We start from the raw sequence: 27846 nt of genomic DNA, 5'->3' as shown, positions 1-27846 counted from the left end.
GATAGCAGCAACTGTTTGCAAAATTTTGTTGCCTCATGCTATTTCGTCACCTCATTGCTTTCACTCTGTTCCCTCACCCCTCTGTCTACCCGGTAACTATGCAGTTGGAGGCACATCAGACTCAGTGTGTGTGTGTGTGTGTGTGTCAGTGACAACAAGGCTGCCATCCCCCAGTCTCAAAGTCACTTCTGTTGTCTTCCAGCCAGGCCACTACTGACCAGAGGCACTTGTGCACTAAAGAGGGAACCAGCTAGCAAAGGGAAATAACTAGGGATGGTGTTCAGAGCAGCACTGAGGACACACAGACAAGCAGAAAAACGGTGAAATTTAACAATGAGAAAGGAACAGGGCGGAAAAGTTGCAGGACCAGATGAAAGCGGAGCAAGAAACCGAGGGAGATGGGGGGAAAAGAGTGTCTCTGGTGTGGTGGTAGGGAACAGGGCGCGTGGGTTTCATCCAGGGAGAGGTCGTGTACTGTACTGATGAAAAAAGCAGCGCAATTAGATGGTGAGCCATCAGTGTCTGTGTCTCCTGGGGGCTTCATTATTACACTTCAGTCCTAGCATACAGAGAAAAAATAGAGTTCATTTAAATCGCCCTCTTGTGTAACGGTGACCAGTTATAGAGCGGTTAGGTTAGGGCAGTGCGGATATGCTAATTTGATGTGTCGTTTGATGTGTGGGCACACATGCACTTGTGTGGATCGGTTTGCGTAAGTGTCGCGTGTGCCACATTTATACTCGGTGCGTGTACGTGCGCTTGTGAAGAGCAGGTCACATAGTGATGGACTGTAAATGAAGTGCAAAGTTTTTTTGTTTTTTTTTGACGTTTTAAGCCCTCCCCTTGTTTTCTGTTGGCCAGAAAAGAGAATCAACCTCTGTGCCCCGCTCCCACGACAGAAAAACTTGCTTTCACATGATGTCCCTAATACCCTCGATGGCTTACTCACGCAACTGGGCTGTGCGTTAAAGCTTTAGACCCCGGCGTAAACGTGAAGTTTAAACTTCTGATATGCTCGGAATGTGGTTAATCACAAAATCACACCAAAGCACCTGCATAGTTCCAGTTTAGCGCCATAATTTCAGTTTATTTGGAGGAAAGCTTGAAGGGGAAACATGACAGCTCATGACTGTGATTTGATCACAGAAAAAAAAAAAAAAAAAAAGTTGTCCTCTCTCAAAGCAGCAGCTAAAATAGGAGCCCTGTGCATGGAATCTATTAGTCTCATTGTCTTGTTTTTGTAGACAAGCAGTCTAATAAAAAGCAGTGCTGTGGGTGGGCAAGACGTACCAATCCCAGAGTTTGACTCACAAGTTTTATGTACTCTTGTGAACTCGCACAAACAAGTACACGTTGACATTTTTGTTGCAGGGAAGTGTTGCTATAGTGGCAGCAAGGAGGTCAAATGTGCCTCCCAATCACAATGCCTCTTTCCGTTTGTCTGGGTCTCTGGGTACTTATTCAAATAAGTGGTGATTCACATGCGGGCACAGACACACACACACACTCTCACACTGACTCATCAGAGAGTCTTGGCAGGGGTTGCTTTGAAGTTACACGACACAAAGACATCATTCTTATTCAGAGCTGAGCAAACTGTTGGACATTCACCAGGACTTTTCCTCAAGAGAGCGCTGAAAAAACAATGTCAACTAAAGGGGCCTGGATTAAACTAGTTGCCACAGGTGTATCACTACTTGTACTTAGCTTTGGTCGCAGTAACACCCTTTTCCAAACCAAACCATCTCCCCTCTTGCTTAGACACATGAACATTGTTAATGAAGGATATCCTAATGACTCATTAGCTATATTCCTCCATTGTGCTGGGCAGACGAGCATGAAATCAGAGCTGTTGACTAATTCCCCTGTAAGAGAAGCAACATGCTAAACAACATAATAACTCCTAATCTGTCACTGACAAGTCGAAGTAAATTAGAGCTGGTATTCCCTGGTGGTGTTTTTAGCAGGGGAGGAGTAGCCCTTGTCACATTAAGCTGCGCGCCTGTGTTGGGCGAGAGCGGCGCAACACCACAGCTGGCATGGAATCACTAGAGGGTGGAGGCGTATCTCTGGCTGTGTTACTCTGTCAGCAACTCACAGTTCATGCTTCTCTCGCTCTCTCTTTTTTTTCTCTCTCTCTCTCTCTCTCTCTCGTCATCCCTTTAGGTTACTGCAGAGGACAAGAAGAAGGACACTGGTGACATCTCCAGTGGTAAAAGCCGTTTGTTTGCGATGCTAAGCCCCTCATTCGCGTTGAAAGACATTGGCTCTGTATCTGTAAAAACCTTCTTACCGGAGGTGAAATAATAGGCTTCCATAATGAGCAGATCCTCATTAATTCTGTAGTGTTGGAAATGACAAATGTAGTCAAAGTCGTCCGTGCAGCATAAACCAGCAAATGCCATTCGAACGTGCATCTCTTGCCTCCACAAGTCCATCTTTCTCTCCATCGCTTGGCCAAGACACTTTGAAAGAAGATGGTACTGAAATTATGCCTCGTGACAACCGGCCAATTCCCTGTCTTCTCTCTGCCCCCGTTTAGTTGCTTAGTAACACCTGCACTTTGAGTTAGCAGACCACCATTGCTCAGCAGCAGAGACACTGGCCCTCGCCGCCTCAGCTTTCTGATCAGACTCTTGCTTCGAGTAGAGCTCGGGGGCAGACTGTTTTTGCGTGCGTGTGTGTTTTTGGTGGGGTGGAGAGTGTGTCTGTGTGCATATGTCTATGACTTTGCGCCGCATGCATTGGGATAGTGGGAGTGAGCGAGTGGGTGTGTGGATGTGCGTGTGCGCTTACACTGTGCCATTATGTGGGAGTCTGGTCAATTCGACTCACAGCGTTTAAGATAATGATTTGAGTCAAAGATAACATGCAGTGAGTCGCAGTTCTACCTCCATTCGGCGCCAAGCGTGGCAAGCACTAGTCTGCTCAGATGGTTTCCAGCTCGATAAGGGAATGTTTTTCTTTTATTACCATGCTCCCAATGTCTATTTACAATAATAAATACCATTAAACAAAGTACTTATAATCCATCTCTCAGCTAGGTGGCTGTGCATTTATTATAAACATGCTACCTTACGCCGCATGTCTGACTTTTAATCAAGAAATACATCATCCTTCCTTCCAGATAGGCCCAAAACTGCAATGAAAGATCCTGTGACTGAAGAATCCTCATCCCTTGCCAAACCTATGCTGCGGAAGACCTGGGTGGACATGGATGACTTTGCTAAATGCTTTCAGTGAGAGACACACACGAACAAATAAACAAAATGTGTACTTATTTACTGCAACTACTAATAGATAATCATAGACGGCTTTCAAAAAAAGAAGGTTAAAAGGACTAAAAAATTGTGTGATTACTGTTGTAACTGCTTAAGCTTAAAAAATAACTGCCTTTCGTTTGTTTATTTTTCTCCCAGGATTCTCTTGGTGTTTCACAAACCACATATTTACCCGCATCATGTCGATAAATCCCATTTTAAGGTACAGAATGTTTCACGAAATTACTCCGCGAAGATCCGACTCCGGAGCCAGCACTTTCTAATCTTGTGCTTTATTAGATTAATGTTGCAATTAACTTGCTGCTGTTGTCTGCAGAGCACCGTCTTGTCCAAGACTCCCGGAGGCGTCACCTGCAAAGGATCGTCTACACACTCTTTAACCAATGGATCCCCTGCTGTAGCAAGCCCCGAAGTAAACATGAAAACACAAAGAAACACATTAAGAATTGTGCATGAACACATTATTTTTAGTGCGAGATACAACCGCCTACCCAATACATAACGATCAGTATGAAAGTAGCTACAGTATGCAGTGCCTAAAATTAGTGCCTCACAAAACAGATAATATTTTGCACGTGGCTCAGTCTTTCAAATACAGGAGTAGTTGCAACTTCCATCCCATCTTATTGCCACCCTGATTCCACTCATAGCTCATCTTAAATTAGATATATTTAGATTCAAACTCCAGCTTTTAGCTAGAAGAATCCTGTTTTGTATTCTACTGTAAAGGCAAAGCTACTGTAATGTAAAGTAAAGTAACATAAAAGACACAAAACATGGCAAATGGTCCTTCACGTTTGAATCTCTTCAGGGAAATCTAAATGGGGGGGAGATACGACCTCTTTAGTGTGAATGGCTGCCTAGATCTTTCTCTGGCCGTCCACTTTTTCCTTGCTAATGACTTTTAAATCGTCCCTCACACTCAAGTCTTTAGAGAGAACAGATAGTTAGCTGAGGCATCTGCAGTTCAGAGATATATTGTGATTACAGCTTTACTGCTAAAGAAGAGGATCTTTCTAAAGTACACCGTTGTTGAAGTTGCATCTGCTGCTTACGCACAACTCTGAATTTGTGTGTCTGCATGCATAGAATGCTTGGTTTTGCCTTTTCATTCTGGACATGTATTCATTTTCACCCTTTGCTCTCAGTCAGTCTTCTCTTTGTCTCCTTCCATTTTCTTACCTGCTGCTTTTTCTTACATTCATAAATTCACCGTTTTGATTCCTCCTGTTCAGGTGCCACCTCAAATGCTTCTTTAGCTCGCTTGGCTCTTTTCTGTCTCTTCCTCCCCTTGCATCCCTCCCCCATTCTTCACCCCTGTCTGTATTTTCCTCTTAACTCTCTACCACTAAGCCACCCTTCTCCCAGTTTATTCATTTTCCCTCCCTACAGCTTCTTGCTCTTTTTCTCCCTCACCTCTTCTTTCTTTTACTTGTCTGCCTTCACACTGATAACTAAGGGTACTGTGTCTGTGTGCGTGCGTGTGTTTCTTCCCGCAGTGTCCAGAGGTGGAAGGGACTTACTACCTGTGTGTGGACGAAGTGCAGCCTTCCCAGATCCTCATCAGCTTCTCTGCTCTTATTCTCTGGGGAGGTACAGCTGAAGACGGGAAGGATTTATATACATGCACACACACACACACACATGCACACACGGGGATTTTTCTGATGTGTAAGAAATATAAGGAGCTGCCAACCATATGTCATAACCACAACTAAGATACACAATAAACTCAACATTTTACCGTTCTGTTTGTGATATTTGACTGTAACCAATACACCTTACAGAGAAGGGAATGTCAGCAGCATGCAGGGCTGCAGATCTCCTCGTGCGGCCACACTCCTGGACAAGTCTGCAGTCTCATCTGCCAGTTCTCACCATCAAGACAACCTCCTCAAAGGCAGCTGTGCTTAACTTACCCTCAGGGTAAGACAGCAGGAGAATACTGAGAATTGTGTACAAAATTATGTGAAGCACCCCTAGTGTCTTTAAACGAAGAGACAGATAGGTGTAAGCGTTTTGCACTTGCTGTGATTTTTACAGCTGTGCAGAGATTTTGTGAAGTTACCATACCGCAGGCAGAGCATATCTGCCTAGCTCAGATGCTCTGAAAAGCAGTAAAAATCATCTGTCCTAGTCTCTATTAATGGGTGCGACTTGGCCTAGAACCAGAGGGCCTAGTTTCTGGGGTCAGGCGCAGGTATGCAGCAGTGCAATTACCACTGAGCCATAATCACACACATAGCACTCAATTTACTATACCCATATGCCCCATAGTATTCTTTCTCCAACTCATAATAGCTGATACGTCAAAGCTTTTACAACACTTTTTTTTTTTTCACTGACTGTGTTTTTTCATCATACCATCCTGTGCTAATCTGTACAGTTTAAAAGAGCTTTTTGTTGTCTTTAGTCTCTCTTTTATCTCACAGTCTCTTTGTTTCTCTTCCTTATCTTCTTTTATCTCTGTCCCATTGATTTCCCCTTTGTATACATCTGCAGCACCAGCCCAGCTCTGCCTCAGTGCTTCTATCCAGTTAGGCTGGGATGGCTAAATTATGCAAAACTAATCGCGCCAAGGAAGTGGGGTTCCACTCTCTCATGCCTGACCAGGCCCTGTGAACTCAGCTTGGCACTTGGCAGACAGGGCATTAAGCAACGACTGTTTGACCCACTCAGTATTTCTTGACAGAAACATGCATAGTCGTTCTTCTATAAAGACAGGAAAGGGTTTTTATTCAGTGGAGTACGTACTCTCTCAAGCATGTATCCCTTTACCCACCACCCCATGGCTTCACAGGGAAAGTGTGTACTCCTTACCATTTGTTTCATATACTTTTAGTAGCCTAGTACTTTGACATTGCTCTTCTCAGAAACTATATCAACGGAAAAAAGTAAAATATGTGGTGTCCTTTTAATTTCAAGAGCAATTGAGTTCAAATATATGTAGAGTCATGAGAAGAACAATATAGTTTTTTATCTCCAGTGTTTCTGTTTTTTTTTTCTTGTTCTTTTGTGACAATTCAGATAATTCATCTCTTAAGTGCCCAAAACAATTTATACCAATCTACAAAGACAGCATCAATCTTTGAGTTAACAGGTTGCAAGAGTATGTTGTTCGCTGCTTCTCTTAAAAAGTGTCATAAGCAAAAGCAGCTGGGAACCACAATTTTGTAAATGTAAATTAAACCTGGATTATTTGTGCTTGTCTTCAAGTCGCACTTTGTCCTCTCGCTCCCTTTAGGCGCCATGTGCTGTGCATCCACACAAGAGCATCGCTAGGCTACCATGTCCATCTGTGCAGCAAGACACCGTTCATCTTTGGGGATGAAGAAACCATCATGTCACACCTTACGAAGGTGACAAAGGCTTTTGGTTTTCAGTTTACTAGGATAGTGATTCCAGCAGACAGTAATGAATGTGGCTGAATGTGAGACATAATTTTAGTTTCCTAAACATCTGTTTTTCTCTTTTATTATATGTGGAAGACTTTTGCCTGTTAAGTTTTCATCATTTTTGTTTAAATACACTCCTAACGTGATATTTAGTTGATATAATCCTGCAGTCATTGTCTGGCTCCTGCTGCTGTAAGATACATACAGTACTGTAGATGCACAGTTAATGAATGCCTCCTCACTTCAGCACAGTGCACTTCAACGTTTTCATATATTGTACTGGAATAAAGGAATCGTGGATGAAGAAATGAAAGAAATGTTTTCATCAAGCAGAAAGACGAGAACACCAAAATAAAGGAAGAAAGCAAAAGAAATGTACAGAACGCAGGAGAATATAGTGATCATTTCAGCCTAAATCATGACAAAATAAAAGCGAACAGTGCATACTTGAACACAGTGACACAAATAATACAATTGCGGTTGTTGCAAAGTCCTCGCTGTAATATTGCTGTAATGTTTCCATTTCAGTCTCATCTTGTTAGCGAGACAGTGTCTCTGCTGTCTCCGTGTTTCTGTGTGTTTCTGAGTTCACTGTTTGTGTTGCTCAAAATCAATTTTTCAGCTGATTTTGTGTGACTCACTCAATGCATTGGTAGGCTTGTGTATGTGGGAAAGAGTAAAGGAATTGAAATTTCTGGCACCCACAGTTCAGCACACATTGTATACGGTACTTAAAGCAAATTTCATGTGAACATTCCTGATCTGTTTCACCATGGAAATGCAACACGGTATGTGTGGTGGTCACACTGCTCTACTTGCTGTCTGTTTAACTAGAGTATTAAACAAAACAGAGACGCCTCCTAATGCTTTCCTCTTTTAAACAGGAAAATGCTCATTTTACCGAGCAGGCTTCATCCATCTTTAGGGCCTTGTCCAGACTGGTGGCTTCCTTTAGTGATGAGCAGGAACAGCCAGCACTCAGAAAGACCCTGGAAGAGGCTTACTGCCCTCAAAACATCAAAACCACTCTGGGAAAACGGGAACTCCACAAGGTAGATTTCTCACAGCGCTACACAGTTTAACTACATTGAACGTCTCACCACACTTTCATTCACAAATGTTGCAGATACAGTACACGTTGACAGATGCCTGTTGCATTTAGAAGTGCAGCTTTGAAGTAGCAAATGTCTTGTTGTGTATTATTTAGCAGCCGTGTTTAACTTCAGTAACTGGTTTACATTGATCCTACATTAATGGTGATGACGGCATTTATTTCTAAGCCTCAGGGAATCACTCATCAACCATCTTTTAACTATGCATACAATATTTTTCTATATTTTAATTGCTGGAAGTTGTCCATACTTAAAGCAATATGATACATAGTACTCCATACAGTAAATTAAAGCTAATGAACAACCGTCCTGTGTATATTCTCAGTGTATGGATCACTGTTTATGTAACCATGGCCTCGTACGGTCGTATATTTAGAAAGGCATAAAATATATGTGTTTGTGTGTGTGTGTGTGTTGCGGTCTGTAGGTATTTAACTCAGCAGTTTACCACATGATGTGTGAGGCTCTGGGCAGGAAGCTGACAGCAGAGGAGCGATTTGCTGTACAGGCCCTCACTGCCGACCCTTCACTCTCAGCCACGGACCCTGAAGAACACCCCGCTACATGTAAGTAGGTGCCACTTACACTTGACACTTGAATCTTACTTGCAGATTTTGTGTGTTGACTATATACCTAAAGCATGGATTAATTAACACAGTGTTGTCAGTTGCTCCAGGGTTTATGCATTCCACTTTAAACAGAACAGCACTATATATTAATTTGCATTTGACAGTATATAATACTGCGGAAATCAGAGGATTAAAGCACTGCACGATACCTGCGTAGTCTAATCAAATAATCATTTACATCTCTGTAGAGTATAAGCTTTCAGCCATACCGTATGTTGAATTCATTAAATGGTATTTCACAGCTTTAATTAATAAATTAATATTCCGCCACATTCTTTCTATCGTCACTCTGCTGTTCAGTAGATCCCGTGTCAAAGCCTCCAGAAATTTGGAGGGACAGGCAGCCGACAGACAAAGAGGTCAAGGCAGTCACTACTCTGCAGGCTGGATTCAAAGGGCACTTTGTGCGAGGGATCCTTATCGCCTCAAAACCTGGTAAACACGTGCATGTACACACATTATCTGCATATTCGTTCAAATATTAAATACCGTCGTATGATACATGACGAGACGGTACCGTTACGTACTTAACCTTTTAGTTCTCTACAAAGCATGGCATATGCAACGATTACAAAAGGCCAAAATGGCTGTAATAGAGGAAGGGGCACAACAACACTGTTTTTCATTTGTAGATTATTATTTAGTGTCCAAAGACACACACACACACACACACACAAAAGACCTTCCGCTCCTCCTTGCATTCACTGTTTCATTTAGCTTGTTGGCATATATTGAGCCTCTGAGCGGAGGCACAAATATGTATTGATGAGACTGCCACTCTAACGAATGCACTCTGACACATGAAGGGTGGCCTCAGAGGGGATACGTACACACACACACACACAGAGGAAACACACACACACACACGCGGACACAACATTCCTGCATCAACAACCAAACCGTTCATTAGTGACAGCAAGAGAAAGATGCGGAAGATAAACAGTTTCTAGGAAGGAATGAGAGATTAACGAGGCAGAGCAGAACAGTGCTTCCTCTGTAAAGATGTTCAGCAATCTTGCTTTGGAGTAACATTTTATTTATGTTGTTTACCGTTTTGGTGACGGCGTTGCATTTGACAAGTTGCAGGCAGCTTAGAAATTTCCCTCGGTTTTAGTTTAAATATTCTTTTTTTTTTTTTTTAAATAGATTTTATTGATTTTTATCGAACAAAACATAAACAACATACAAGTGCTCTCTGTATTCACACAGATGTCGAAAATGAAAGAGAAATAAACCCACCATCCAAGCCCAAATGATGTAGCTCATGATTATCTTTACCCCAGAATTAAAAAAAGGACATTAGAAAGTAAAAGAAAAAGAAATGAGAAGTAGTTTAAATATTCTTAATAGATCTTGAGAGGTGCTGTGATAGTAGTTGTCTTCACACGAAGATGCAAAACTGTTTGTTAACCGACATATTACCAGACATTTTCAGTTTATTTCCAGAGCCTGTAGCTACCAAACATGACATTGTGACTCTCTGAATAACTTGCATGTATGAGAATACGGACAGTCTAATTAATGCAGAATCTGCATAAAGCGTCACTGTACAATAGCGTCCACCATATTTTTTTATGGCTTGAAAAATGTGGTATCCAAAACATTGGATGTGATACCCACATCATTATAGAACCCATCTGCCAGCAGTGTTTAAAAATATTACTGGTGATTATGCAGCATCGGAGCACACATGCGCACACGGCCTGAACAGCTTGACTTCTATAAAAACTGACTTGTCATGGTTAAGTTCCCTCAAATTTTATTCATTAACTAGTCAAAGCACAAAGTGCAGCTTTCAGAGTGGCACTTATATCCATGGAAAAACTCCAATCATGTTTTAGAAACACTGACTGTCTAATAACACATTAAAAAGGCCATTCAGGCAGAAAGAAAGGTAACTGGCAATTTTCTTATTTAAGATAAATTTCCTAGCATACCTGTTAATGACATGAGCACACCAGTGCTAAAGACACATTTCTCTACTCTTTTTGTTGTTGTTCTTTTACTCTTTCTCTATTCCTTCCACCCATTCACGTTTGCCTCTTTTTGCTGTGTGTCCTTTCTTTATTTGTAAAGATAATAGAAGCTCTTCTTCATGTCTCAATATTCAGCCTTGGCACATTCCAATGTTTGGAAAGGCGCCTATCTAAAAAGACATAGAGCTAAGAAAAGGGAGGGACATGTGGTGGGACAATCTGAAGACATCTTTGCCACATGTCAGAAAGAAAATCATTCAGCTGTCTCTTCAGAGCCGTTCTCAAACTTACGTGCATAAACACAACCTGACTGGCACACACACACATACTCATGAACACATAGGACCAAATTCTGTCCTGTCAGAGTGGCTACCTGGATGGTGAGATGAGTGTGAAAGTTAACGTCAAGGTGAGAATAATCTCCTATCGCCTCTCACTGAATCAGGCAAAAAATGCATTTTGCAGTTTGCGCGTCCTACCCTGAACTAGGTCAGCTACAATTATTATTTTTTCATGTGTTTGACAGCAACACGGGTCGTGTTTCATCTTTAATGGTGGCAACTTTTCTGTGTGCGCACATACGTGTGCTCTTATTCATCCAGGAACGAAGGAGAACCAAAGTGCCTCTAACATCCTTTTACAGATGTGGCCAGTGATAGAATCAGACGCAGACAAGCATGCTGCCATCTTGCTACGGTAATGACATGTGATGTTTGAAAAATACATACTTATAGTAATAAAAATATATTGATTTTGTACACTTAAGCTATGCATCTTAATAGTATAACACAAACTGTACAATACAACTCTTAATACAAATGTCATTATCTGAGAAAACCCAAGAACGCTCCTTCTGCAATCCTGTGCCAATGCTATGTACGTCGTATGGCATGCGTTTAGCCTCTCTGTTGCACTGCATGCCCAGAATCTGCTCCCTCTCCTGGTTAAGGCAGCCTGTGGGGGCCATGCAGGGAGCATTTTCCACATTGTGTTCCATCTTTTCCCAGTGGTACCATCTGCTGTTTATACTCTCCCCGTTCCAATGGGCTAGCAGCGTCTGCCGAATGACCTGCCGCCTGGGGACGGATGCATGTGCACAAGCGCTCGGTCGATGTGTGTGTGGAGGCAGAAGGAGGGGTTTGTGGGGTGTTGTGAACCTTTTGAGCATGTGTTTTTTTTTTTTCCTAAATGACAAAGATCGAAGATCACGCTCAGCAGGAAATTACATCTCCAGTTATTAATGGACGGGTTTACTTGAAATTGAAGATTTTAAATGTGCTCTGCCCTTTTTGTGTTTGGTACACAGGTATATCATTGACAATTCTGAGAGGAACCTAGAGCTCTACCCCTGTCTACGGGATGAATCGACCAGAATCGCCTTTGCTGATTACTCTGTCTGTCTGCAAGACACAGCCAACATCTGGGTCTTGGTCTTTAGGTTAGAGAACATTGTAAATTAAAGGTTAGGCTTGTCAGATAAAGAGAAGTCCCAAAGCGGCTTGGAAAATGTGGGGAGGCAGTCTGGTCAGATGTTGGAATTAAATAATTCAATTTTTGTTGGTTGTATATAGAGAGGTGTTCCTTGTTCCTAAGGAGATGCTGCTGGTACCAAAGGTCTACTCCCCGATCCCTTACTGTCGACTGCATGTTGTAAATAATGACACAGGAGAAGAGGTGGACACGGTCTTTAACAACGTAGCACCACATGTCTATCAACCCAATAAGGTGCGTGGAGGCAAAACAGTCTTGCATCTCAAAACCTAATCTACTTGACATATATTTTTTTGATATATAAGCATGTTCACAGTCTCAATATCACCATGATAAATTATTTCACGTTAGAATTGGAACCAGTCACGTTTAATCATAAGCAGGAAATGTTGTGATTTTAAGATTAATGTTGTCTATCTCTGTTGTCTGTATCTCTTGCCTCAGCTTGGTTATACCTTTGTAGCAGAGGTTGTCAAACCTGAATTACCCCCTGCTGGCGCCAAGTGGACACTGCGGTTAATTGGCTTAAAGGAACCCCTTCCAAAACTGTCCCGTGAGACTCCACTCAACGCATTCTCAGTGAAGGAATTCCGGGATTATTACATTCCCAATGACAAAAACCTCATATGTCGGTGAGAGAATTGTTGCGTTCTGCACATACAATATTTCATTGAACAGTTAAGATTTTTTATTTTGTTTATTGTTATATTTTCTTATACCTATATTAAAGATGATCTGCAACTTTCCTGCAGATACCGTGTGCAGGTGACAACAAACGTCCTTGGAACACTTCAGTTTCAAACTTCCAAGCCGGATGTTTTGATACGCCTGTCCATTCTGGACCAGGAAAAGGAAGTGGCTGGCATCACTGGAAAGGGCCACGTGGTAATTCCTGCATTCCACTTCCTGGCTACCGTAGGTGAGCAGTCATTTACTTAAGTAACTGGTGAATAAAACTTACCTCGTGGCAAAACTGATTGTCAATATCGTCAATGATTTTGTATGTTTTCTAATTCTACATTTAGTTCTTTTACTGAACAAATCAGAGTAATTTTCCAATTATTTTCCTTATAAGGGTTGGACCCTTAAAATTGGAAGGATGTGTTATTCAGACTCTAAGACCAGCTCAAAAGTGGCTTGAAAATCATGACAAGATGAGATTATTGACGACTATTGTTTTCTCTCACACAGTATCTCTGTTTCTGTTACACAGATGAGAAGACACAGAAGGGTTCCAAGGGTTCCCCCATCCAGGACTGTTCCCAGTACAGAGATGGGGAGGACTGCACAGTTGGAGAATCAGACGCCTCATCTGACGAATACCAGCCTCCCACAGAGACTATGGTATCACCGACAACTGTCTGCGTGGTATCTGCTGCTGCTCAAACGCTTAACTGATCCCGACTGCATGTGCATCTCACTTTCCCTCTCCGTCTTTCTCACCCACTTGCTTGCTGCCTGTTCAAATTGTTTTTTTCCTGCCAGATATCGCCTTACTTGTAAGCACGCATGCGCACGCGTACACACACACACACATGCGTTTACACTCACCCACACACACGTTATCACAAACATTTGACAAAAAGAAGAGAGCAGCAGAGACTGGGGGGAAGTTTTGTTGTCCTCGTCTGAGTTATCTGTGCTTGTCAAGGAGCAGTGATTTGGACATGATTTATGACCCCCTATCTAACAGACCTGCTGTCATAGTTTAATGATTGCAGAAGCTTATGGTACATACACAAGTCCATAAAAACGGAAAATCAACCAAGTTTTATCTGTTTTGCTGTGTTGGCCGTCAATAACACCAGTGATGCTTCTGAAGTAGTAATCAATCACTTTAGTTTTCCCTCATGAACATAAATAAGCACAGTTAATTTGGTAGTTGCAGCCGTGAATTAAACCTTTTAACAACAAAAACACGTTTGGAACAGACCTAGGGTTACACCATGCAGGTTTTTTTAAATACTTTTTTGATGCTAAACGTCTCTACTCAACTCAACAGTGACATCAGTAGTACTGAGACAGATCATGTCGAGCCTCATAGATCAGCAGTCAGCCAGAAAAGAACGGTTATTGATCAAGACTTAGAGCAAAGGGTCTGTGATTAAGGCGCTGTTCTGCGCTACAGGGACACACATCAGACCTATTGATACTCAGTAATGGTGGATTAATTGTTAAGACTGCTACAGCGCAATCGGTTTGGATTGCGCTTAAACACATATAAGCACAAGAAGAATTGGAAAAAAAAAATGTTCAGAGGCATTATAGACAGGAATAACAACACAATCACTTTCTTTGGATCCTATTATAAATACAGAAATAAACATCAGATAATACATTTTCAGTTTTGGATATGTTGGAGTGTTTTCCTATTGTAACTTGAGTCTCACCTTGGAATTTTGTCCAAAGTTGGTTTGTTCTGTTCTGTGTGATGGATGTGGGAGTTATCACTCATGATATAATCTTGGCTAACAAGCCCACTGCCTCCTCTCTGCCTTTGTGCTAACCATGTACTTTTGTCAAAGAGAGCAGATAACTGTAAAAAATCAAATGTGTTGCAGATCTCTCTGAATCATCTGCACCGCGGTATTTTACAGCTGTGTGCTCAAAACATTATGTTCATCTCATGCTGGCTTTATGTTTATGATGTTGCTGTTGCTGTATGGATTATCTTGTATGTGGTGTTTATACTGCTGTCTGGGTGTTTTACAACAGCTTTTCTTGTCTGTGTTTCACAGGGTCATAAGTATGTGGTTCAAGCAGAGGTGCTTTATAAGAGCTGGGATTTGGATGAATCTCAGTTGTCTTTTGTCCGTATGCTCAAGGACTTGGAGAAGAATGAGATGAGAGGTACACAAGACGAACACAAATGTCACAACAGACCATTCTGTGTTGAACATGAACATCAAGAGCTCATAAACATCATACATGGTTCAGACATGTCTATAATAGGCCATGAAGCAGTTTCATTTTTATGTTGTATTCAAGTCAGTCAGTACTTGAGTCCTGGGTTCTGAATGGATTTTCTAATACGCCCTTTGTGTTTGCAATGGCTTTTTTCTTTTTGTGTTCAGTATGAAGTGCGGCTGATACTTAGTAGACAATGTCAGGGGCCAAGGCAGACACCATTTATTATTTGCTTCCACTAGCCAGAGGCCTGCAATCATAGTCTAATGAAAACCAAATGCATACAGCTGCTTTCACTGGACATGGTATGATTTCTTGTGCCCACTTGTCGTCATTTGAGGCAATAGTCCTGTCCTCTGTCGCCAGCTCTGCTTCTCTGTCTTTCTCTGCTTCTCTGCCTTTCTCTGTGTTTAATCGCGCTGCAGGAATTTGATCAATTGAGAAATCAGGGCTTTTAAATTTGTAGAAGCTTCTAAAAAATGTGAAGAGGAGGAGTTGATGGCAGCATGGGTGGATGCTGTTGTGAACGTGCGTGTAGATAGTCTGCATGATTGCCTGAGGAGAAAGGCCGGTCTACTGTCATTGAATTCTCTTTTCTGTGTTGCTCCCCACAATGTCCCCATTACTTACTCATTCAGTCTGCATGACATGAATCCTGCAAATGATATGTGTGTGTCATGCTCCTGAGCACTAGTGATTTGGCACTGCCCTAGATTTACTGTATGTTTATCTTGTCTTTGCATGTCTTTTCTCTTTACTGATACACTGCATGTGAGCATGTTAAGTTATTTTTTTTTTCAGCGTGTGCTTTGTATTTTTCCTTATACGTATGTGTGTACAGTATGTACAGACCAGTGTCCGCACAAACCTCCTGTGTTTTCCCTATAAGCTTAAATGGGTCAACGGGATGTCAAATGAAGTTGGCTCTTGCCCCCCCGGTGCCCTGGGAAATATCTCAGCAGGAAAATGAATTAATTTCACCCAGTTTAACTCTGTCTCAGTGGTGAGGCTCTGCCCTTGATCATGGTCCCTACATGCTATAGGGATACACATGCACATGCAGAGGCAGGCTTTGAAACCTCTTTAACAAGCTGTTTAACAAGCTACAGTCAAAATACTGTACTGTGCATGTTTAATGCAACACATTTTCACATCTCCACTTTAAATCTCAGCATATACTGTTAAAGCAGCTGTCAGAGGTAGCCGCACATGCAGCTATGCCAGCAGTATCCATTCCCTTTGCAACCTCAATATTTTCTTTCCCATGCTACTACAAGAACCCTTAGACTTTAACTGAATAAAATCTTTCTTGATTCTGTATTTATTAGCCCGGCTTAAAAACTGTTTTCAATACGTGTCTCAGCCTACACCACACAACACACACTCATTTTTAGATCCTCTTTGACTTGAAATAAGAGTAACTCAGTGCACAATAGCTCTTCAGGCAGAATGGCAGAGTGTCAGCTAAATAATGGATTATTCCGCCTCTATATCAGAGAGGTGAGACTCATATTTTAAGCTTCATCTAAGCTTGGGATTGTGTTCATGTTAGCTTTAAAGGGCAACAGTGCCATCTAGCACATATGCGACCACACAACACCCTCATGAGTCAGTGGATGTACAGTACAGTAGTTCATTCATTCATTCATTCATCTTCTGTACCCGCTTATTCCTGTTGAGGGTCGCGGGGGTCTGCTGGAGCCTATCCCAGCTGTCATCGGGCGAGAGGCGGGGGGATATACAGTAGTATTTATTTATAAACAAAACAAGTTATTTAGCCTTTCACATTGTGATGAAGTATATTAATTTATTTTTATGTAATGTAGAATGTGACACCTTGATTGGCAGGATTTATAAGTATGCCACAGATTTTGCAGATAACAATAGTAAAAAAGTGAGCTTACCTAATCTCTGCTTTACAATATAGTATACAAGCCCGGAGATCTGAAGTCTTCCTCCACTGCTAGCACACCAAGCCTTAATGGGCACAAGTCTGAGGCACCCAAAACAAAACACAAAGGCGAAGGTGGCAAGGAGAAGGGGAAGCCGGCTGCCACGTCCAAATCTGTCTCCAAGCAGGAAACGGTAATAGATACACCACTGTGACAGACAACAACAGACAACACAACGTTGCTCAGTGTAAATTAGGACTATTAGTATGAATATACAGTATATTCAATATCCATAATTATAATAAAAAACTATAAAAATCACTCAACAACTAATCTGCCACTGTGCACCTAAGCTTATGTGTAAAAAGCTTTAAATCACATCTTATAAGTTAAATTTCCAAATAATAACTGTAGATAATATCTGTGATATTTTTATTCGACTGCAAAATACAATGCAGTTGTAATTATGTGTCAAAATAAGTTTTATGGAAAGAAATGCAATTAGAAATATGCTCTCAAAGTGAAGGCTGCACACCGCTTTTGTAATATTAACATAAATACATATTGTTTTTTTTATCCTATGCTAAGAGGAGGTAGAGTTGCCCGTGTAAGACATAGTACAAATGAGTAAAAATAGTAGTAATCCTTTTGAGAGCTGGGTGTGGAGGCATTTGAGTTGAGTGCACACTTGACTCCTCTTCACTGATGCCCATTCAAACCCCATATAATGAGACTGCTGTTGAACTCAGTCTTGACACCTCTTTTGTAATATTTTGTAGTTTGTTTAATCACGCAGGTCGGCATTTGCATATTTAGCTGACCCTGCTGAAAAGCTAAAAGCCACAACTCTGCCAGGATGACCTGAATTCAGACTCTATGAGAGACGTTTGTTTTATCTCACACAATAATCTTTTTGTCTGTAATTGTCAGAATAATAGTCTTGTAATAACAGACCCGAGTCACAGATATTATCCATGGTAACTAGTCTGCTGGGTTTGTATCAGACACTTCTGTGAGGAAGTGCTTTATTTTACGTGTATATGTTTGTGCAGAACTTTGACCTGACGAAGCCAAACTGGACACTGCGTTTTGTCACTGACAAGAGCAGTACAGAGGACATTGAGGTGAAGAAGGACATTGAGAGAGTAGAGCAGATTAAAGCCATAAAAATGGCCTGGGAGATGGCTGAGCCAGGACGCCATGAAAAGGTAGCCTAGACAAGTTCTTTAACTTCAATATATCCCAATACATTGAGGAACTGTACTTGAATTACTGTTATTTTTGTGAAAAACTGGAATCATTTTTTTATGTTGGGCTCATTTATACTCAACTTTTAGGCTTTCCAGTCTTATCTCAAGTTTCTCAACCCAGATAAAGGCGAAGATGAAGCTGCTACAGATGAAAACAACGATACTGGTGCTGGTATTATACTGTTCATATATACACACACACACAGAGATGTATTCGTGTGCTTTATGTTTTCTCACTTGCCTGGCTGATTTGCTTTTACAGATACTTCTAGACCTACCTCTCCATCCAATCAAAAGTTGAGAGATGCCCCCGTCTTTGATCCTCACATGGACATCAGTCACTTCCTCAGGTTCTCCACTGCTCTTATTCTTATTCTTTACTCTTTTCTCATAATGTTGCTGGGATGTGCTTTTGTGCCTCTAAGTACAAGACCTCACTCTGTTTTTCCATCTTCATGGGTCTGAATTAAGACTTAGCCGCCAGGCTTGGCAGCATCGTGGGATTGTTTTGTGTGTGTGTGTGTGTTTGTGTAGCAGGCATGTTGCAGTGCTTGCAGATTATAAGGCTCACAACCAGACTTTTCTTTGACAGACGTCTCTGAATCAAAAGTTAACTATAAAATTAACTCAAAAGCAAAAGACACATTTGGATTAGAGTCCTTTTTTTAAAGAAACATGCTGCTTCCCTCATTGGTCCAATTACTACTGTATGTTAATTAATGCCTCTTCTAAAGAAGGAAAATTTCCAAAGGAGTGAAAGTCTGCCCCTGTTGTGCCAGCCCATAAATCAGGAGACACAACTGATATGAATAACTATAGGCCAGTCAGTATTTTACCAGTCATGTCTAAGGTTTCTGAAAAACGTGTGGCCGCACAACTGACCAATCATCTCAGCAGCACCCCCTTTTCATTACACCCCAGGCAATTTGGATTTCGAGCAAACCACTCTACGGAGACGGCAAACTGCTTCTTTGTGGAGAGTATAAAACATAAACTGGATAAAGGTGGTGTTGTTGGTGTGCCCCAGTGGTCTGTCTTAGGACCGATTTTATCCAGCTTGTATATCAATGACTTACCGTCAGCATGCGAAGGGTGTGAAGTACAGATGTATGCTGATGATGCAGTCATCTATGTCCATGCAAAAACTAAGGCACAAGCAGCTGCTAAACTCAGTGAATCAATGATACATGTGCAAAAATGGCTTATTGACTCTCAAGTACAACACTGAAGCCTATCCTATCACTGCATAAGCAAGCTCATCAAGGTGCTGGATAGAAAGCCCAAACACTATCATCACTGGAAGGTTCTTGATAAACTTAACATCCTTAGTTGGGATAATTTAATAAAACACAGCGATGCCTGCTTACTTTTTAAAATCTTAAATGGTAAGGTAAATGGTAACCTTTATGAAGCAGAAAGATTCTAGCAGTAAAGTAACAAGGTCTGCCCTCAGAGGGGACTGTGTGATCCCTCATAGATCTAGCGCCTTTAGTCAACTGTGCTTTTCTGTGAGAGCTTCTAAACTATGTAATACAATACCTATTGACATAAGAAACTGCACCGCTTACAATACAGTTAGGCTCCACCTGAAGGACTGGCTTCTGAATAACCAACTATGTGAACGTCATTAGCTGTGTCTGCCTTGTAGCCTGCATGGTGGTGTCTATTGCTCTGTTGTCATCTTTTGTTCTGGTTGCTGTATTTGTTTTAGCTTTGAGACAACCTAATGGCTAATACCTAGTATTTAGTGATGAATGACTCTTTCTGCTTTGTTATTTTAACAACTTTGATATTTTTTTTTCTCAGATATGATAATGGTTCTTAAAACATCTTACCAAAATTACTACAGTTGAAAATTAGCCAGCTGGCTAACACTGGCACATTTATCCCAGTGTTACACTGCATACTTTCCTTGGCATGAAAACGAATTAATTTCCCCCAGAGCACAGTGATATACAGTATGTAATGTATAGACATGTGGTGGGAGCTATTTAATCCACAGTAAATTATTGTATTATGTAATTATATTCACACACAGAATATATTAATGATATGTATAGGATTTCCATCCAGCCTCGCAACAAATCATTTTACGTGATGGTATCGATGCTTTTTAGCTTACTGTAATGAATGTTAGAGGGATGTGGAGTTTAGTACACAGCTCATACCACATGTCGCTGTGGAAATGGAGTAGAATCAAGTTTATTGCCTCGCCTTGCAATGCTTTGTCATTTTTTGATGTCAAGTACTCACATGGACAAAAACACTGTTTGGTCCTGCCGTGCTTTTGTCTGCTTCGCCACATCATCATCTAACTGCAGAACTAAATGTGCCTCAACCTCAAGATGTGAAGACAACAGCTCCGCCAGTGACTCTAGTTACTAGTCACACAGAGCTTTTACAGGAGTTTTTATAATGTGTCAGAATGCGGTACTCCACATTGGCAGTATATTGATTTGACTTGATGTCATTGATATCTCTATACAGGGCTGTCTTTTCATCTCAACAGTGTGTAAACTTGTGACTTATGTCACCCTGACACCCTCTCTCGTTACCTCCCTCCGTCTCTCCTTCTGTCCATCCCTCTCCAGGATAAATGAGATGATATTTGGGTCCGTTAATTAGAGAGCTATTTCGGGACCCCAATGAGCTCGTTGGTCCAATGAGATGTGCCCCTCTCCCATCACCTCTCAATCCTCTCCTGCTGTGGGTGTGTGCGTGTACCCACACGTGTGTCTGTGTCCGGCTACTAATGGCTGCTGACACTGTGGCCCGCAATCTGAGACAAGAGAGGTCCTGAGGAGAAGTCTATTAGGGGTGTCTGATTAGTTTGCAGCTCACTTCTCTCGCACAAAGGCGCACCACGGGGCAGATAATAGATTCACACTCGTACATCTTTGCAGCTTTTGCACACCGAAAGAAGCTGCAACAGGCCAACGTCTATTAACCGGATGAACTCCATCACCACCTCCACTGGTCTCTCCCTTCATTTAGGTCAACTTATAGGAAAAAGACAACTGCATTTAGCATTTATAACTTTTCTTTGTGGTCCTCACTGTGCATGCGCTTCATGGGGCTGCTGCCTGTTATTTCATTTATCCAACAGACTCATGTCGACCGACTTACTGCCTCATGCTTTCAGTTTTGCCCACACAAATAAAAGTAGTTTTAATTATAGAATCAAATCCTAACAGAGGAATGTTATCATATGACAGTCATACTGTAAACCAAATGGGCTATAACCAGATATCAGTCTGAATATACACAACTTGGAATGAGGTGAGGCGCAGGACTGTATGTCCATCATTTTCTCTACATATCGCTGCATTCATCTGCCCCAGTTCCATTTTTATTTGTCCTGGCTGTGTGGACATCTTCACGTATCCTATCTCACAAAACACACATGTGTAATATCTGATCCTAAAAATATTCCCTTCACAGTTTGATAGAACATATGCAGCATATGCACTGTAGATAAACTGTTCAACTTTAGCTCAGTCTGGTTTTAGGTATTACTGAAAAAGTCTATAGGGTATAAGCTCACGTGAAAGTATATATAAATGCATTGTATAAATTAAGTTTATATGTTTGCATGTAGGCAAACGGACTTGCCAGTGTTGATGGACTCACAGATGGAGGAGGTCCAACAAAAGGAGTGCTTCGAAAAGATCCAGACCTACCGCTTGGTCCGAGACAATGTAGTGGAGTACAAGATAAAGCAGCTGTTAATCTCGAAAGATCAAATGAAACATCAACTTCAGATGTATGCCAGCATACAGGTCAGTGAGTCACAGATAAAAGATTGTGACGTCTGAAATCTTCTGTACAAGATTTAGATGGCAGTACTGAGCCATTTTTGACTATCTCTCTGTTTAGACGTCATTCTGTGACTTCTATCTCTTTGCCTCTTGTCTCATCTCCAGGCAGCCCATGAGGAATTTCACAACGCCTGCGAAGCATTTAGTAGCCGTCAGATGGCGGCCGCGAAAAGAGAAGCGAAGCAAGTACCGGAGGAGGCCCAGGCGGCAGTTACTGAAGAAACAACTCCCACCTCTGCTGCCAATCAGCCGCCCAGAAAACCTGCCAAGAGTGCTGGCAGAAAGAAATGATGGTCACTGGCACTAACATCCAGTCTCAGCTCTCATCAGCAGACACCCCTCAACAAGTCTGTTTGAATACATGATATATCTTGATTTAATTACAGCATCGTTGCTACATGAAACAACACTTGTCCAAAAGATTGACTGCTGTGAGTATGCGAGGGGATATTACTGCTGTCTCTTTGCTTTGGACTCTTTAAAATAAAGATATGGACTAACTAGATACATGTTAAATACTAGTTTTGTTTCTAATATTATTTAGTTCTGTTTGTAAGATGGTCACACTTTCAGAATATTTAGACCCTGTTTTATACCACATTTGATAATATATTCATGGCACACCTGTGCGTGTGTGTGTTTTGTCTTTAACATGTAATAATCTTTGTTGTTTCTGTTTCTTTAGACTAGATTAAATTCTACCTTCGCTTAAAAATACGTGTCGGTCGGTGCTGCTTCCGTTTGCTGTCCAGAATGATTAATGTTCAGAGTTTGACACGAAAAGATGATTTTATAAATTGTTCTGCTGAGAGAGTAAAGTTTGTCTGAGCTCACCTGAATCTAAGGCATGCACCTGCAAAGAGGATTTGGGACATTGCAACTGGTTTGGCTTCCAAATTATTTGTGAGGCAGATCAAGGGCAAGGCATTTCTAGCGTGATGTGGAAACTTAAATTACACATATTGTACACTGAGGATGGACTTCTCATACTATACGAAGCATCTGGGCACAAGTAAGTAAATTTAAAGACGTGCAGTAGTCAAAGATCGTTTGTGTGTAAGACGTATTTGTACATATTTTACTGTGCCAGGAGACAATCTTTAAACACCATACATTTAGAAATAACTGCCTGTGCAGACATGTAAAAGCACCTCCTCTTTCACTGCTTTGACAATGCTGAACCATCTCACTAGCCATGTGTGAGTGTGACTTTTTGATGTCCAATAAGCCTGATTATTTTCAGCAATTCTTCTGTTTTCTTGAAGGTCACAGTATTGACCGCGTGACTGGAGGCATGCTGCACACAACCGAGCCCCCACTCAAGCTGTGTGCTACTGATTGATCGGCTGATTGACACCTTCTTGCTGATAGAAGCCCCATTCTCCGAGACGGAGACAAGGCCGCACAGGTAGGTGGCGGATCTTTATGACGCCAGGAGTGCTATCGATTCACAAAGTTGAACTGAATATTGTTTGCCGTGGGGATAATGTGTTGGCTGTGAAGTGTCCTTTATCTTAGATTAGTATTTAGGCTGCATAGGTCTCCATCTCGCAGAGTTAGCCGACCAGCTGAATAATGAGAAGCTCGATTGGAAATGAAAGGGAAGAGGCTGCCATCTAGTGGCTGTGGACATTAATAAATTCTCATTACCATGCCTGCACTGCTGTTCTCAAGGTTGACAATAATGAATTGTTCAATTTTGTGCTGCTGCATGAAGGAAATTACCTTTATGCTGTGTGTGTATATATATGAGTGTGCATGCGATAGCGGGATGACAAGAATTATTATGTGCGCCTCCTTGTATGTGCATCCCTCAGTAATGTGATCCTGCTCTAAAGTTTTTATGTCTTGCTGCTGACATCTCATTCTTCTTTGTGAGAAATTATTCCTCATTATGGATCTAAATCAGACATGTGCTGTCATAGGAGCTTAGCTGAACCCATACGGGGATGCTGTAGAAAGAAGCACACTTTTGAATATCCGCACACAATATTTAATATAAATGGACCCACATACTGAATTTGAATATGCGTGCATTGCTCTGCGTTTCCTCTGCGTCCTAACGTGTGCTGCTGTTTTGTGTGTGTGTGTGTTTGGTCTGTCAGGCCTCGTATAGCCGACCGCTATTCCTACGCTTGTAACTGCATGACGGAGCTAATCCTGAAAGCCTTGTTCCTGGCACAGAACATCTCCTCTCGTCTCCGCAACGGTTCCCTCTTGCCCAATTCGTTCCTCCCTCTCTAAAACATTAGCTGTTATTTCATGTTTTCCCTTCACCTAAACCCGCCCCTCTCCTTCCTCTAGAGTGCGCGTGCGATAATGTTTGGGTGTGGGCCTCGGCGCGTTGTACTATTTCGCTGTTCCAAAGAGAGATTCCCCCAGCACTCTAATTGGCAGTGACGTGCGTATATTAACGGAGAGGCTGTTTGTTAATTGGCAGCTGTTGGCTGGTGGTTTGATGCAAATGTGTTGTGAGGCGCCGAAGAACTCTAGTTTAACCTTGAGAACAAGGGGACAGTCGACCATTGTGTGTGGGGGTGTGTGTATGTGAGAGAGAGAGAGAGGCTTCCTACAAGTAATAAGAAAATATTTGATTCTTAAATGGACCCACAAAGACGGATGATGAAATTAAGTGAAACTAGATACACATTCCCAGAGTGGTGTGGTGGCTCCTCAGTACACTTTCCATATTGGAGGTTAAGTCAGTTTTTTTGCCGTTTGCTTTTGTGAATGACAAAAGAGAAGACATTCTAACTCGCAGGGATTTCATGTCATCCGTACATTTAAATTTCTCTTTATCTAAGGTGGCATCTTTGCCAAATGCTGCAGTCTGCCTGCAGTTTATGTGGTAACTTACACAGCTGTTTCAAAACCTCAGTGCCCAATTGTGTAAATTCTAGACGAGAGTGAACACATTTTTAAACATTTCACACGACTTGCCTTTATTTTATGTCATGCAACAACATAGAGGGACATGAAAAACATGGATGAAGAGGGCTGCTGTCATTTAGACTCCTCTATATGCATCTCAACCAGCTGTTAGGACAGCTCACCGAGACGGAAGTGAACGATACCCCTTCCTCAGGGTCAGGCCTAATGAGTCACCGTGTGCATAAAGCGTTATTTAGCTGGTGCCATTTGAATGTAAGTAGAACAGAGGGCTCTAAGCAGCTCTGCAAGGCTGTACTGCTCGCTGTGTTTAGAGAGAAATGCAGTTGTCAGCATGCTCACATTCTCACAATGAGAAGGTATAATGTTTCTCACATTCATCATTTTGGTTTAGCATTTAAACATGCTGATTAGTAGTACTAAAACAATATACGGCTTGGGTTTAAAGGCGTATCAGTGTCTGACTGGTGGGTCCAGATTAAAGCGCGCGGTTCACGTCACAACAGGAGACTATCCAAAAATGTCGACCTTGTTGTTCTACGTGAAGGTGAATGGGTGTCGGTAGGTGTCGTCCTCCTATGTCCTTAGCAGGGACAAACAAGGCCTGACAGAGCAAGGGTGGACACGACATGAACCGACTACCAATCTTTGTAAAAACAAGTGTCGACCCGTCCATTGTCGCCCGCTCCTCTTAAGGTCACTATGGCAACAGACGAAGCAAAGTGTTCCACGCGTTCCTCTTCCTACAAACGTTTTCCAGTGTGTCATGAGGGAACCCGAGGCATTCCCGGGCCGGATGAGATATGTGCCATCCCTCCAGTGAATTCTGAATGGACCCTGGGGTCTCCTCCCAGCTGGCCGTGCCCAGTAAACCTCCACGGGGTGGCGGCCAGGGGGCGTCCTCATTAAACGCCCGGACTATCTCAACGGGGCCCCTGTCGACTCACAGGATCAGCACTTCTGTTCTGAGGGACCAAGGGTGCATCTTTCAGTTATGCATCTCCGAACACAGCAAAGGACATACAGTACAAGTGACTTATGATTTATTTTTTTCCTTTCTGTTCCCCTTTCTGTGCCAGGCAGTATATCCCCATATAAAAAGAAGCATGCATATAGGTTCCTTTGGCGTACTGACCCTGTATGCTGCAGCGTTGTCCCATTGTTGTGAGGTCCACGCTGCCTGATCGGCCTCGGAGGAGACAACCCTGCGCTGTCATGGCTAAGACTCGGCTCAGACACCACGGAGCAAAAGGCCAAGCCTTTACGTTGACAGAATGATTGCACTGAGGGGGGAAAAGGTGAGAGCTCACAGTTTAATGCCAAGGCTTTACTGCAGTAATCTAACCCCTCCTGTAACTCTCTCTAATGCACACACATACACACACACACACACGGTCATTCACATTCACAATCCATAGTCAAAGCTGAAGTCTGGATGGAACCCCAGACTTGCAGACACAGAAATGCTGACCTTGTAGCAGCCTCATTCTTGTAGCCCAACTATTTCTCTCCCCCTGCCTCGTCTCCTCTCTCTCTCTCTCTTTGGCTTCGGTCTCTTTTCACTCGTCTACGGCCAGCTCTCCAACAACGATGCCTTCTCTTTTCAGCCAGCGCAGCACAGCTCTTCAGACACCAGAGGGATGTGAAAATCAAATAATGAGTCCTTAAAAGTTCACAAAAAAAAAAAAAAAACCCGCAACACTTCAGATTTATAGGCGTGGAGGGAATAAAGCGCTGAACACAAGGTCATCATCACTGGAGGAAAACAGTACCTGTCATCAGATTTGGGTGACAGAGAAATCTTGGGTGAGAATGTGCTCTATTGTAGCTTTAGCAGATTAGCTTCCTAATCACATTCTCCTCATTTCCCTATGGCCCCTTACGTATCAATGCTCGCAAGATCCTCCTTGAACTGAACCAGCAGTTAATACTTGGTAAAGATTGCTTCATTCTGATCTGAAGGTCAGACTATGTCAATATTTAAGGAAGGCTGAGGAACGGCACATTGCATTGGGGCGGATCTGGATAAACCGTCTGCGGTCCAGCTGTGTATACAATTAAAGATTCCACGGTGACAGCAGGGATGGGCGAGCCACTACTCCAAGCACCAAGCAAAGGCCTGGGCTGACATTTTACAGCGGAGGGATCAAGGAGCTGCGTCTTTGTCCACGCGCACTGATCATCAAAGTTTGTTTTCTGTGTCCAGCGGTAGCCGCCTTCTGGGATATTTCAGACCCAAGCGCATTTGCTGACAGTTACACTAACGACTACTGATATGAGCGAACTTGTTTTGGTGTCTGCTGCTGCCGCCGCTGCTGTGTTTGAAAGCTGCACATGTCTATAGTTATTAGGGAGGAGTGATCGTGATTGCAAGGGTGCAGCTGATGTAACTTCCTGTTTTGCCGCAGTCTGTCGAAAGCGTTTGTTTCAAAAGATCTTTGAGCTGGCCACGCCAGATGTGATTCTTCGCACACGTTTTCTTTCTTTCTTTCTTTCTTCTTGCACGCGTGCACGGCGTTTGTTCAGCTCACGCACCATTTGATGTCCCATTGTCAAAGCTCTGCATCAGCTGATGGGGGACGAAACGCAATCCATAGATGGCTGCATGGAAGGATACACACAATTTCCTTGAATAGCATCACGCCGACTGCTTGAACCTCTACCTAATTGCCTCGTGTTGAAGATGATTGCATTAATTCACCGACGTCGACTCGGTTTACACAGCAGAGCCGCGAGGTGTCAGGTTGCCAATAAAACAGGAGTCTAGGTTTCATCCCACTTTATTGGATTGTGCAATAGCCTTTGCCAATCGCGGGGGATAATTGCGCAGCTTAATTTACCGTCAGACACAGACGCAGGATGAGAGGAGTCCTTGGTAAGACGGCTCACCGTCACACTGACTGAGGGCCGCGTTCCTTCGAGGAGAAAGGGAATTTCTTTAGAATCCGCTTTCAGCGCTCGCGAGCGGCGTTTCACGGCATCCCCGTGTATGGCGTCAGATTCCCTCTTAATATTAACCCGTCAGGTCACGACTCTCGCCTGACAGACCTCTAATGTGTGGATTAAGATGACACTCGGGCGTGCTGCCTCGCCCCAGTTCGGCGACGCGGGCGCTGTCACGGTGAAGTGCTGACTTGATAAAGTGTGAATTGATTAGGGCTGAAACCAACAGGGGATGGCTGTGCAAGGGAGTCATTGATAACCTG

General features: G+C 42.4%; 1 protein-coding gene across 1 annotated transcript in view; it reads left to right on the top strand.

Moving 5' to 3' along the window:
• Positions 1-22450, top strand: part of adgb (androglobin) — a gene marked incomplete at its 5' end in the record, with an annotated part of 35550 nt that extends 13100 nt beyond the window's left edge. The window contains 23 exons of the mRNA XM_084560372.1: positions 2167-2212; positions 3128-3239; positions 3420-3483; positions 3598-3693; positions 4781-4874; positions 5069-5207; positions 6526-6640; positions 7561-7728; positions 8216-8354; positions 8721-8852; positions 10996-11089; positions 11700-11831; positions 11965-12118; positions 12329-12516; positions 12637-12803; positions 13098-13228; positions 14623-14734; positions 16719-16876; positions 17736-17891; positions 18021-18099; positions 18196-18283; positions 21532-21712; positions 21857-22450. Of these exons, the coding sequence (XP_084416498.1) occupies positions 2167-2212; positions 3128-3239; positions 3420-3483; positions 3598-3693; positions 4781-4874; positions 5069-5207; positions 6526-6640; positions 7561-7728; positions 8216-8354; positions 8721-8852; positions 10996-11089; positions 11700-11831; positions 11965-12118; positions 12329-12516; positions 12637-12803; positions 13098-13228; positions 14623-14734; positions 16719-16876; positions 17736-17891; positions 18021-18099; positions 18196-18283; positions 21532-21712; positions 21857-22042 (2931 nt within the window). The 3' untranslated portion in view covers positions 22043-22450. The remainder of the gene's footprint in view (positions 1-2166; positions 2213-3127; positions 3240-3419; positions 3484-3597; positions 3694-4780; positions 4875-5068; positions 5208-6525; positions 6641-7560; positions 7729-8215; positions 8355-8720; positions 8853-10995; positions 11090-11699; positions 11832-11964; positions 12119-12328; positions 12517-12636; positions 12804-13097; positions 13229-14622; positions 14735-16718; positions 16877-17735; positions 17892-18020; positions 18100-18195; positions 18284-21531; positions 21713-21856) is intronic.
• Between the last annotated feature and the right edge of the window lie 5396 nt (positions 22451-27846).

The sequence above is a fragment of the Chelon labrosus genome (assembly GCF_963514085.1).
Source record: "Chelon labrosus genome assembly, chromosome: 14".
NCBI classification, from domain to species: Eukaryota; Metazoa; Chordata; class Actinopteri; order Mugiliformes; family Mugilidae; genus Chelon; species Chelon labrosus.
This window is presented reverse-complemented; position numbering and strand designations above follow the sequence as displayed.